The sequence below is a fragment of the Alternaria triticimaculans genome (assembly GCF_023758025.1).
Source record: "Alternaria triticimaculans strain BMP 0046 chromosome Unknown scaffold_7, whole genome shotgun sequence".
Taxonomy (NCBI): domain Eukaryota; kingdom Fungi; phylum Ascomycota; class Dothideomycetes; order Pleosporales; family Pleosporaceae; genus Alternaria; species Alternaria triticimaculans.
In genome coordinates this window covers 1421998-1433041 of record NW_026055964.1, presented here as the reverse complement: position 1 = coordinate 1433041, position 11044 = coordinate 1421998, and the positions used below count along the sequence as shown (strand labels likewise).

At 52.9% G+C, this 11044-nt stretch overlaps 2 protein-coding genes across 2 annotated transcripts; one reads left to right on the top strand and one right to left on the bottom strand.

Annotated features, from left to right (window-relative positions):
* Positions 1 to 64: 64 nt before the first annotated feature.
* J4E78_005845 (uncharacterized protein) lies at positions 65 to 2557 on the bottom strand (the record flags this gene model as incomplete). The annotated part of the gene is made up of 2 exons (XM_049366460.1): positions 65 to 2349; positions 2404 to 2557. The coding sequence occupies 2 exons, from the start codon at positions 2555 to 2557 to the stop codon at positions 65 to 67; spliced, it is 2439 nt and encodes an 812-aa protein (XP_049222186.1).
* Positions 2558 to 3416: 859 nt separating this feature from the next.
* J4E78_005844 (uncharacterized protein) lies at positions 3417 to 11033 on the top strand (the record flags this gene model as incomplete). Its single annotated transcript, XM_049366459.1, has 8 exons — positions 3417 to 3527; positions 3582 to 5359; positions 5415 to 5434; positions 5482 to 6991; positions 7143 to 7536; positions 7601 to 10502; positions 10556 to 10663; positions 10714 to 11033. The coding sequence occupies 8 exons, from the start codon at positions 3417 to 3419 to the stop codon at positions 11031 to 11033; spliced, it is 7143 nt and encodes a 2380-aa protein (XP_049222185.1).
* Positions 11034 to 11044: the final 11 nt, after the last annotated feature.

Below are 11044 nucleotides of genomic sequence, written 5' to 3'. Positions count from 1 at the left end.
GCAATGTGGATGCGACTATCAAAGTCTCAATTAGCAGGGCTCTCAATACTGCCGATCTTCATCTTCACCCATAGCTCGGATCGTTCCACTGCGTTTCAGAATAATAGGAGCTTCCATTCTTGTTGTTGCCTCCATTCAAGTCCAACTTGGCCATAAACTCGGGGGGTACGGTGGGAATGTATTTCCGCTCTCGTTCTTTGTTAACACCTCCGAATCCGGCACCGTAGGTGATGAGCATGTCCGTTGACGTTGGAAGTGAAAATGGCAGCATGTACGACGGGTCTAAGAGAAGCTCGTCCGGTGGCTCGTCCTTCTCGTCTTCTTCCGACATGCGCGAAGGCGCAGGCGATGGTTCGACAGGTTTATCGGAAGTAGGCCTGACAGGCGTGGTTGGTACGGATTCCGATGCTGGCGGCGGATTGGGCGACTTTGTGCGTGCGGCTTTACGATCAGCGGCAGCTTTTTGCAGATGTACAATGTACTTGGAAGCGCTTTTCGGAAGGCCTTTCTCGCCCACTTCGGGCCGGTAATATTTCGCGGTGTGTAGTAGCTGTTGGGGCGACAGACGTGTAAGCTGTTGCAGAGTACCCACGAGCGACTCTAGGTCTTCCCCGAGTGAAGAGAAGCATTGAAGCCATTGCAGAAGTTGTACCAGAGGCTCGAGATGCCGTTTAGCAGCGTCCGCGGTGTTCTCGCCGGTAGAAGTCATGGAGCCGTTCTCGTAATGTTCGGGTTGCCGGTTGTTGGAACGAGCCCAGTCTTCGAGCGTCGAGACGTTCATGCGTATTTGCATAGCTTTTGTCCGTGCAAGATACTTCCGGTTCGACATTATGCGGTTGAAGACTTCGGCGGAAAGCCAGTAAATGAGCTGCGATAGCACCTGCGCAGCAATGACAGAGTGCACATCATACAGATCAAGGACGAACAGGGTGGATGATAGGAGAGAAGTGATGTTTCGCGGTGATGGCTGTGCTCTGCGCTTTGGAGATGGCGGTCGGAAGCGTTTCTCGAGAGGTTCTAATGGCTTTGCCTTGGGTTTGGAACGAAATATTTTCCATTCGTGTTGGAACTGTACGTCTTCGAAACCAGGCATGGGCTCATGGTCGAGCATTGCCTGGTCCAAGTTCTTGTCCATCCTTCGCTCAGCGTCACGGATGATCAAGATGAAAATCTCATTGATAAGTTCTGCCATCTGCAGTTGGAACTCAGTAGTCGCACTCGTGAGCCCGCCGTCTTTCTTGAGGTAATGTAAAAGCAGTGTCGCATTGGACATCCAGAAGGCCAGCACAGTCATATCCCACTGGTGCTTTTCTACAACGTCGTTTATCTTGTTCATGGCAGATACCAGCAGGGTCTCGAGAAGTTCCGGGTTCGCATGATAGTGTGCGTAGCGGGCACTCAGGAAGAGTATGTTTGCGGGAACTGGCTTTTGCGACGGAGAGCGCTGCGGCGTCATGTTTGTGATGATAATGTCCAGTATACGTTCCAGCTCGCTTTCTTGGAAGACAAACATTTGGTCGTTGAGACATCTGTCCCAGATGAACTCCTGCGCTTCTTCTTCTGGCTCTTCAGGTGACTCGGGCTGTTCGTCTAAGCCAAGGTTGCCAATGTCAACCTCGAGATTGAAAGCACTCTCCATCATCATGCGCCGTTTCAAGTCGTTCTCCTGCATTTCTTGCTCAAAGCGGTCCTGAGAGAATCCAGAGCTGTAGAAGTCGTCGCCAACACCGACGTTGCCAATCGCGTATCCGCTCTCGTGTAGATAGTCGGACAGCTCGGTGTTGGGCTCGACGAAATCGAAGGCGGTCCTTCCTCCAGAAGACTTGACATCAGTCGATGCGCCGTGGTCGAGCAGAAGTTTGACGATGGCCTTGTGCCGATTTGTCATGGCCCACATGAGCGGCGTCCAGCGATTCTTGTCCTGCATATCAACAGTTGCGCCCTGCTCGAGAAGTGTAGCTGCCACGTCCTCGTGTCCAAAACAGCTTGCGTAGACGAGTGGCGGCGTGCCTTCGGCGTCGACGCCGTTGATGTTGATGTATTCCCGCGTTTTCCCATCCAGCAGCCGCTTGACTCTTTCCAGCTCGCCATTCGAAGCGGCCAGTGTAAAAAGCCCCTGTAAAGCCTCTTTCTTTTCCTCGTGTGACAACTTGTCGTCGGCGACAACCTTGGCCTCGTCGCCTGCATTGTCGTTCTTAAGGCGCGCTTGGTGGGCCAGCATCTGCACGAGGCGACTATCGCTGTCCTCGAGCTGCTGCATGTCTTCGTCGCCAAACGTGGGGTCGTCGAGCGAGAGGTTGAAACTGAGCGGGCGGGCGGGCATGGGGGTGGTGAGAAATTGCGACTGCCCTAGGCGACGTCAGTTCCTCGTGGTTCATTGCGCCTTCCCTATCCGACACTTACCCTGCCAGGCGTCGTAGATTTCGGTTTCCTCATTCATGATGGTGACAGGCCGCCTGTCATTGAGGGAAGTGGGCAGGTCGGAGGGGAGTTGTCGTGGCCTCATGGGTTCCCCAAGGTCGCCTGAATAGGCATGCTCGTGGTCGGGCGAGTCCATTGTGTGACATTGAATAGGGTGGATGTGGAAGGATGGTGTTTGCTATGACAGCGGCTACCTCTGCGGAAGATGCATGTGTCAAATGTCGAGGGATGCCCGGTCGCCTGTGGTGGGGCAGCTTCAGTCTAACAGTGGCGGGCAGGCAGAGGGTGCTATGGGGGCGAAAGTCGGTCGCAGTGGGAAATTGCGACTGGGCGTATTGCTGACCCGCCCGGCGGAGGTGGTAATAATGCAGCGTCGGTATGCAGATGATGCAGACGGCACTACTGGCCCTGAACCACGATGATGTCGCTACCAACGGCTCCAGCCCGAGGGCTAACGCGCCAGGCCGATCTTCCGCTATGCCAGATACAGCCGTCCCAACTTGCGCGGGGGGTGCTCGCCTGCCTGCCAGCCACACATGGTCCACGTTGATATTCGCTGCGGATGCATGCTTGGTTTTGGTTTCAGGGCGCGTTGGGCTGGGCAGGGAAACGTTACTTTTGCGTGCGGTGCGTTGGGCGCAAACTTCCGCTACAGCGAGCCCATGTCGATTATGACGTCTAAGAACAAGCGCGAAGTCTGAGCGCGCATCTTCGCAGTCCGTCTGCTGTGGCTGGAATGCCATCAGTAAGCACTCCACATGCGCGTCTGCTCCCTCTAGAACACTGGCATCAACAGCCTACCGGACTCTCCTTTACGCCCCTCCCGTCGCTCCCAACACTCCCGACGACCGCGCTCTTGACATGGCAGTCGCGCCCCGCTGATGCTGTGATGGATAGATCGAGCGCCTGGCGACTTTACCCTACACATTGATTCTCTACATCCCACCCAGAGCATGTCTTAGATCCCTGGCGGTTGCGAACATCGGAAAGACACAATGACTCGATCGGAAGGAGGCGGGCGCACGCAGCACTTCTCGCACATCTTTGCGCGTCTGCAGGAGCTGCAGAACTATGGCTGGGACACGGACATTGAGCCCTTCCACTCAGTAAGAGGCGTCGCATAGCCCAGGTTGTCGCTGCACCATGCTAACGTCGGATAGTCGTATGATAACTGGCATTTCTTCGGTTACGAGAAGCAAGCGCCCCGGCAGGATCGCCCTGTGTCAAGAGGAAGGAGCGCCGTAACCTCCCCCACCTCTCTCAAGCTGTCGCATTCGCCCGACTCCCTGACCCGAAGCCGCCCAACCATAACACGCACTCACCGCAGTTCGGGCTCCGATGCGAGCGCCTCTACCGTACAAACACACCGCACCAACACCACCGCCAAAGGTGTGGCGAGAGAAGGCCGGACCGTCGTATGCCGTGTCTCGCAGCAGACTCTGCGCCTCGAACGCGAGTTCCAGCTCGCCAAACTCGTCGTCAAGGAGTCGGATCCAGAGTGCAAGCACTTTGTTCGGCCCATAGAATTTGTGAGGCTATCGACCAAAGCCGGCGAGGAGCCTCTTGTCGCCAGCATATTCGAAGCCCCGGGGCCCAACTACCTCAACGACTTGGTCAACTTCGGCCCCAATTTCTGGAAGGTTAGCAGTCATGGACAGAGCGGTCAATCAGATGCTTCATTGCCCAACCGTGGAATACCTCTCCTTACCTTCCTCGACTTTGCTGTCGGATCAGTCGAGTGTCTGGAAATATTGCACCACGGTCACGAAATTGTCCATGGAGAAATTCGGGGCGATGCCTTCCATTTCGCTGAGAACGGGACAGTCAAGATGATCAATTTTGGATCGGGCGCACGATCTTTCGAGAACGGACTGACAAGCGCCGGTTGGAGTACCCTGTCAAAAGAGACTGGCATCGAATTGAAGTTGGCCTTCATATCTCCTGAACAGACTGGTAGAATGCCCGCTGAACCCGACACAAGAACCGACATCTACAGTCTTGGCATTCTCTTCTACACGATGCTCTGCGGGCAGACGCCATTCGAAGGCGCTACGGCTCTCGATGTCATGCAGAACGTCATCAGCAAGCGAATTCCTCCAATTTCTTCCAGACGACTAGACATCCCAGAGGCACTGTCAGAAATCATCCAACGTATGACGCAGCGCAATATTGAGGAGAGATACCATTCTACTTCAGGCTTGAAATTCGATCTCTTTCGCATCCGCGAGCTTCTTTACGATGGAGATGTAGAAGGATTGAAGGCCTTCCATGTAGGCACCAAGGATATCAGTTGCTTCTTCAATTTGCCCCTCAAACTAATCGGGCGTGAGAAAGAACGCAAGACTATAGTAGACGTGATAGAGCGCGTAGCGAGGCATCGTCGGAGTAACGTCAAGGCATTGCAGAGCCTGAGCTCAGGTTCCTCCTTTTCAGATCAACGACGAGACCTGCAATTTGACGACATCATTTCCGAAAGCACTAGCTCAAGAGGCTCCGACAGCAGGCTCAACAGCGTTTCGGCAGATGGCCCTGTATTCATGGAAAGCGCTCGGTCGATGCAACAGGGCTCCCAAGATAGTGTGGCACAATCAGAATCATCAACGGCTGAAGGAAGTGTGGACAGTCGGCCCCAACTGCAATCCGCGAGCCGAGGCCGTTCCAACAATAGCATTGAAAGCACCGGGCTCTATTCTCGCAGCCACCAATCCAACGATGGCCTAAGAACTCTAGCCAGCACGCGAAAACTAAGGCGCAAGGCGCGATGTGAGGTGATAGCCATCGCCGGTGCCACCGGGTTGGGTAAATCTCGTCTCGTGCAGAGCGTACAGAGCACAGCAAGGAGCACTGGCTACTTCGCTATGGCTAAATTTGATCCCGCCAAGAAAGCACCCTTTGACCCTATTCTTCGGCTGATGTCTTCTTTCTTCCGCCAAATATGGTAAGTCTCTTTGAGGACTACTCTCAATGCTCGCAATTGTACTAACGTCGGCCAGTATGTACAGTCATCTTAGACGTTCCTGTTCCCCTATAGCAGCTACTAACTTACATCTCTCTGTCTAGTTAGCGAGGCGGACGTAACAACTGAATTTCACCAGAGGTTGCGCCATTACCTCAGGAACAGTGGAGTTTGGGCGGTGTTACGAACCTACCTTGATCTACCGGAATGGCTCTTGAACACGAACGGAAAGAGTCCGCAACAGAAGGACATGGAGCCCACTAAGGATCTGACTCGACGGGCATCATCTCCTGCCGTTCACTGCGGATCAGCTGGACATACCGCCGAGGCTTGGCTACGAAGCGGAGGTGCTTCGAAATCTTCCAGATTCATGAATGTCTTCATAGATGTTCTACGACTCCTGGCAATGCACAAGCTCTGCACATGGAGTTTGGAAGATGTTCAGTATGCCGATCCCGAAAGCGCTGAGCTGATTCATCACATCGTGCAAGCCAAAATTCCGCTTGTTCTTATGCTCACGTACAGCGACGAAGAGACCCTACCCCGAGAACTCACACCGCTACTGCGTCACGCTACCAGAGTACAGCTTCTTCCTTTTGTAGAGGCCCAGACGGCCGACTACGTGGCTGAGACGCTCCACCGGGACCATCAGTATATCCTTCCTCTAGTAGCGGTAATTCAGGAAAAGTCTCGAGGCAACCTCTTCTATATACGCGAGATACTAGACACTTGCTATCGGAAACGTTGCGTGTACTACGAGTGGCGGGAGAACACCTGGGTTTTCGACCTAGACAAAGTCTTCGCCGTTTTCGAGAGTCCAGAGTATGGATCATCCGTTACGACTGACTTTATAGCAAAGCGGTTGACAGAATTACCATCTTCCAGTAGGAAGCTCTTGGCGTGGGCATCCCTCCTGGGTGGCACCTTCTCGTTCGAACTTCTGAAGAAGCTCCTTCAGCCTACAAACAAGCCCGCAGCTCATGGGAGGTTACCACTTTTCGAGAGAGACGAGAGTGCCGTCACAGCTCTCGATGCAGCATTGAAAGCCTACGTACTCATGCCTGCCGAACAAGATGCTCGATTCAGATTCAGTCACGATCGGTACCTTACAGCGGCTGTGAACTCCCTCGACAAGGAATGGGATACACAGTTGATGCACTTCACCATTGCCAAGATGATAACTTCCGGCGAGGAGTACAACGACGACTCAACTTCAGGTTCTAAGGCGTTGTACATGCAGAGTCGCCACATCTGTCTCGCTGCAGAACTAATCAAGACCAAGGAAACAGTGCGAGCTCCATTCCGTGATATGCTGTATCAAGCTGGAGAAACTGCATGCGAGTCGGGTGCGCGATCAACTGGCATCTACTACTTCGCACACAGCCTCATGCTTCTGCAAGACGATCCATGGGACGACAATAGGCCGGACGTATCCTATCAAGAGACGTTGCAACTCTTTGTGCGCTCGGCAGAATGCTATTGGCACCAGGGCATGTTCGATGAGGCTCTTAGCTTGATCCGGACGACCTTCCAGCATGCCCGCGATCCCTGCGATATGGCTAGTTCGTTCATTCTACAGTCTAGGGTGTTCGCTATTCGCGGCGACAGTTTCGGGTAAGTAATGTTCCACATCCCTTCCGTGCATGCGCCTGGAGCAGGTTTCACTCTTGCAAGATAGCATGACCTTTGGAACTTGCATGTGTGCCTGTCGCCTTTCATCACTGCAACTATCGCGACAGTCAGCTAACGACATCACCATCTATAGTGCGTTCCAGGCTCTCAAAGACTGTTTGTCTTTGCTCAATTCCCCTATTCCTCCGACAACATGGGAGGCGTGCGATGCTCAGTTTCAGCAGATATATGGCACGCTTCAGAACATCGATAAGGAAGAACTGCTCAAGCGGCGTCCATCTCCTGATGACCGTGTCCTGATGACTATTGGGCCTGTCTTCATCGAACTCCTTAGTGCGGCGTTCTGGTCGAACAGCCTGCTTTTCTATCAGGCGACGCTGAAGCTCATCACCGTCCATCTCGAAAAGGGTACCATGTCACAGGTTGCCCTTGCATACGTGCATCTGGGCACTGTAGCGGGCGGTCGTTTCGGAATGACGAATTTCGCAGTCGACATGGGTGCGATTGCAAAGCGAATCTTTCAGATGGTAAGTTCTGGCTATACGAAGTGCACGTGAGATATATGCTGACTTCATACCTCTACCTCTGCAGTTTCCTGAAGACTACTACACCCTGGGACGAGGTCAAACTTTGCAGCCAATGTTTCTGGGTCACTTGGAAGCGCCTGTAGGCGATCTGATATCGAGCTTAGAAGCAGCCTTGCAGGCTTCACTAACTGCTGGCGATCGCATCCTCACACTTCTAAATCTTGGTGTACAGGCTCACTTTAGGGTCATGGCTTCATACGACGTCGCAGAATTAGAAGCCTGGATTGAGGAAACACCGCTCGATATGCGAAACTGGCAGAAAGACATGCGTGGAGGAGTTTTCCTCATGGCTGCTCGTCAATATGCAAGAGCGCTCCAGGGAAAGACTGACTCAAGCAACGGTCTTTCCCTCCTCTCGGATGATGATCACAATGAGGTCGAGTACATTGAGTTCCTCGAAAATACGGCCAGCAATCCCAAGCGTCCCAAGTCTATATATCTTGCAACCAAACTTCCGTTGTTGGTACTCTACGGTCATCATTCGGATGCAGTGGCTCTTGGGGAGATGCTACTTCCGATGCTTAGCAGTCTCTGGTCAGAACGACTCAATTACTCGGTCCGATACTACTTATCGTTAGCATACATGGCTGTTCTCCGAGAGAAGCCCGCTCATAGCCGGAGAGACGAGATGGTAAAACATGTTCATGAGACCCTCAAATTGCTCGAGACATGTTGCACCACCACTGATGTCAACTACCGGGGCTGGATACATCTTCTCACTGCCGTCCTCGGGGATGTTAATGCCGATCCGCAATCCGCGCTGGAGAATTATGAGGCAGCCATGGAGCATAGCGAACGTTACGAGTTTGCATTGGACGAAGCGTTTGCTCTCGAGCTCTACACTGGATGGTTGGTAGACAAGAAGGCCTACCGGGCGGCCCGACATTCTTTGAAAGACTGCATCTCGGTATATCGGAGGATGTCAGCATACGGAAAAGCAAGTCACTTCGCGAGTCGGTATGAGTGGCTAGTGCGTAGCGGCGCCTCGCTCACGACAGTGGACCAAGCTGTACAAACCTCCCTCGTAGATACGGGTAACACGGCCTTCAGACTGGAGCAAAACGATCATGATCAATTTCTGGGCGCGGAGACTGCAGTCGATCGAACACAGAACTGGATTGTCCCGGAAACACGGCGCCAAGAGTCTGCTCCAGCTCTACACAACGGTCTCTCGGCTGTCGGTCTGGACATGCTAGACCTATCCTCAATCTTGGAGTCGAGTCAAGTCTTGTCTAGCGAGCTCGTCGTCGATAAATTGATGGCGAAGATGAGTACCATTTTGCTCGAATCTACGGGCGGTACTTTGTGCGGCATAGTGATTGAAGACTCACAAATTGAATGGTCGATCGCATGCGTTGCCACCAACGAGCCTGACAACGACAGTGGTGTCTCTTCCGGCGTCACATCCTTCCCTGCCAGTCAACCTTTAGATACTGTGGACGATGTTGTTGCGCGGCAAGTGACGCTCTACACACTCCGCTTCCGAGAGATAGTCTTCGTCCAGAACCTACTAGAAGACGACCGCTTCTCCAACGTTTCTGACGCCTACCTTCAACGGAATCCCGAGGGGAAAGCAGTCATCTGTATCCCGATTCTGCACAGCGATCACCTTCTTGGTTCAATATACGTCGAGGGCCCGCCGAATTCGTTTACCGAACGCAACACCCAGGTTCTTCGGTTACTGGTGAATCAAATTTCCATCTCCTTAGCTAATGCACTGCTTTTCAAAGAGGTGGAAAGAGTATCCGCAAGCAACGAAGCCATGCTTGAAATGCAGAAACGCGCTTTGTCACAGGCGCGGGCAGCAGAGATCAAGGCGAAAGAGGCTGAAGCTATAGCTGTGCGTAACATGAAGCTGAAAGAAGAAGCCGCGAAGGCAAAGAGTTTGTTCCTGGCCAACGTGTCGCACGAGTTGCGTACTCCCTTGAACGGCGTGATCGGTATGTCTGAGCTGTTGAAGGCTTCACCGCTAAACTCGGAACAAACCGGATACGCCGATTCAATTCGTGTCTGCGCCGATACGCTGCTCTCGATCATTAACGACCTTCTGGATTACTCCAAGCTCGAGGCTGGCAAGATGAATGTCTTGGAGATGCCCATTTCATTGAGCGAAACAATTGCGGAAGTAGTCCGCGCTTTGGCCTACACGAACGCTGAAAGAGGCCTCAAAACCATTGAGCAATTGCATCTGGATCCAGAGATGCTCGTCATGGGCGACCCTGTTCGACTGCATCAGATTCTCATGAACTTGCTGTCCAACAGCTACAAGTTCACGCCACGAGGATCTGTCACTGTCCGCGCTGTTGTTGACCAAGAGACAGACGACTGGGCAGATGTGACATGCAGCGTTATAGATACTGGCATTGGTATTCCAGACGAACAGAAGCAGAAATTGTTCCTTCCTTTCTCGCAGATAGAGTCCAGCTCTGCTAGAAGCTACGGCGGCACTGGCCTTGGTCTGAGTATCTGCAAAGCCCTCATAGAGAACGTTATGCATGGTACAGTACGTCTCGACAGCCAACCCGGCCAAGGTACTACAGTCACATTTTCGTTGCGATTCAAGAAAGTGCCGAAAGCGCAAGCAGGCAGTCAGCAGCAAAGGACACGAGAGCCAGACCCTATGGCTAGGTTCTCAAGCCAGGAAAATAACGGCCATGAGCAACTGTCGGGTTCCTGCATCGATCTTTCTACGATACCCAGACGAGAACTACGGGTCTGCATCGCGGAAGACAACTTGATCAACCAGCGCATCGCAATCAGCTTCGTGCAAAAGCTTGGCTTCAAATGCGACGCTTATCTCGACGGATACAAGACTATCGACGCTCTTGAGCGTGCTTCGGAGAATGGTCGCCCCTTCCATCTTATTCTCATGGATGTGCAAATGCCGCATTGTGATGGCTACGAAGGTAAGGATTGCTACTCGCGCCTTGGCTAGCACATGAATACTGACTATGTATAGCTACGAAACTGATCCGCAAGCATCCCAATCCCGAGATTCGAAATGTACTCATCATTGCCATGACCGCTTCCGCTATCCAAGGAGACCGCGAGAAGTGCCTGGAATCCGGTAAGTTCTGGCAGCTTGCTCTACGTTTGAAACATACGCTGACCTAGTAGGTATGAACAATTACCTCGCGAAACCGGTTCGCGCGCAGACGCTCAAAGCGCTACTGGACTCGTACCTGAACAAGAACAAGGAGGTGGAGGAAATCCCCAATCTTGCGATCGAGGCGAAAAAGTTGGTCAAACAAGCATTGAACGAAGCTGAAGCGCTGCCTGATGTCACGAGTGGACACAAGGATCTCGAGAAAGACGTGCAGAATGGAAATGCTGCAGAAGAAGGGACGAAGCTGGAAAGGCCGTCCAGCGTTCGTATGAGCACCACCCAACACATATTACCCAACGGCAAGACGGAGCCTGTGCCGCCTTCCGAGTAAACCGCATTTTC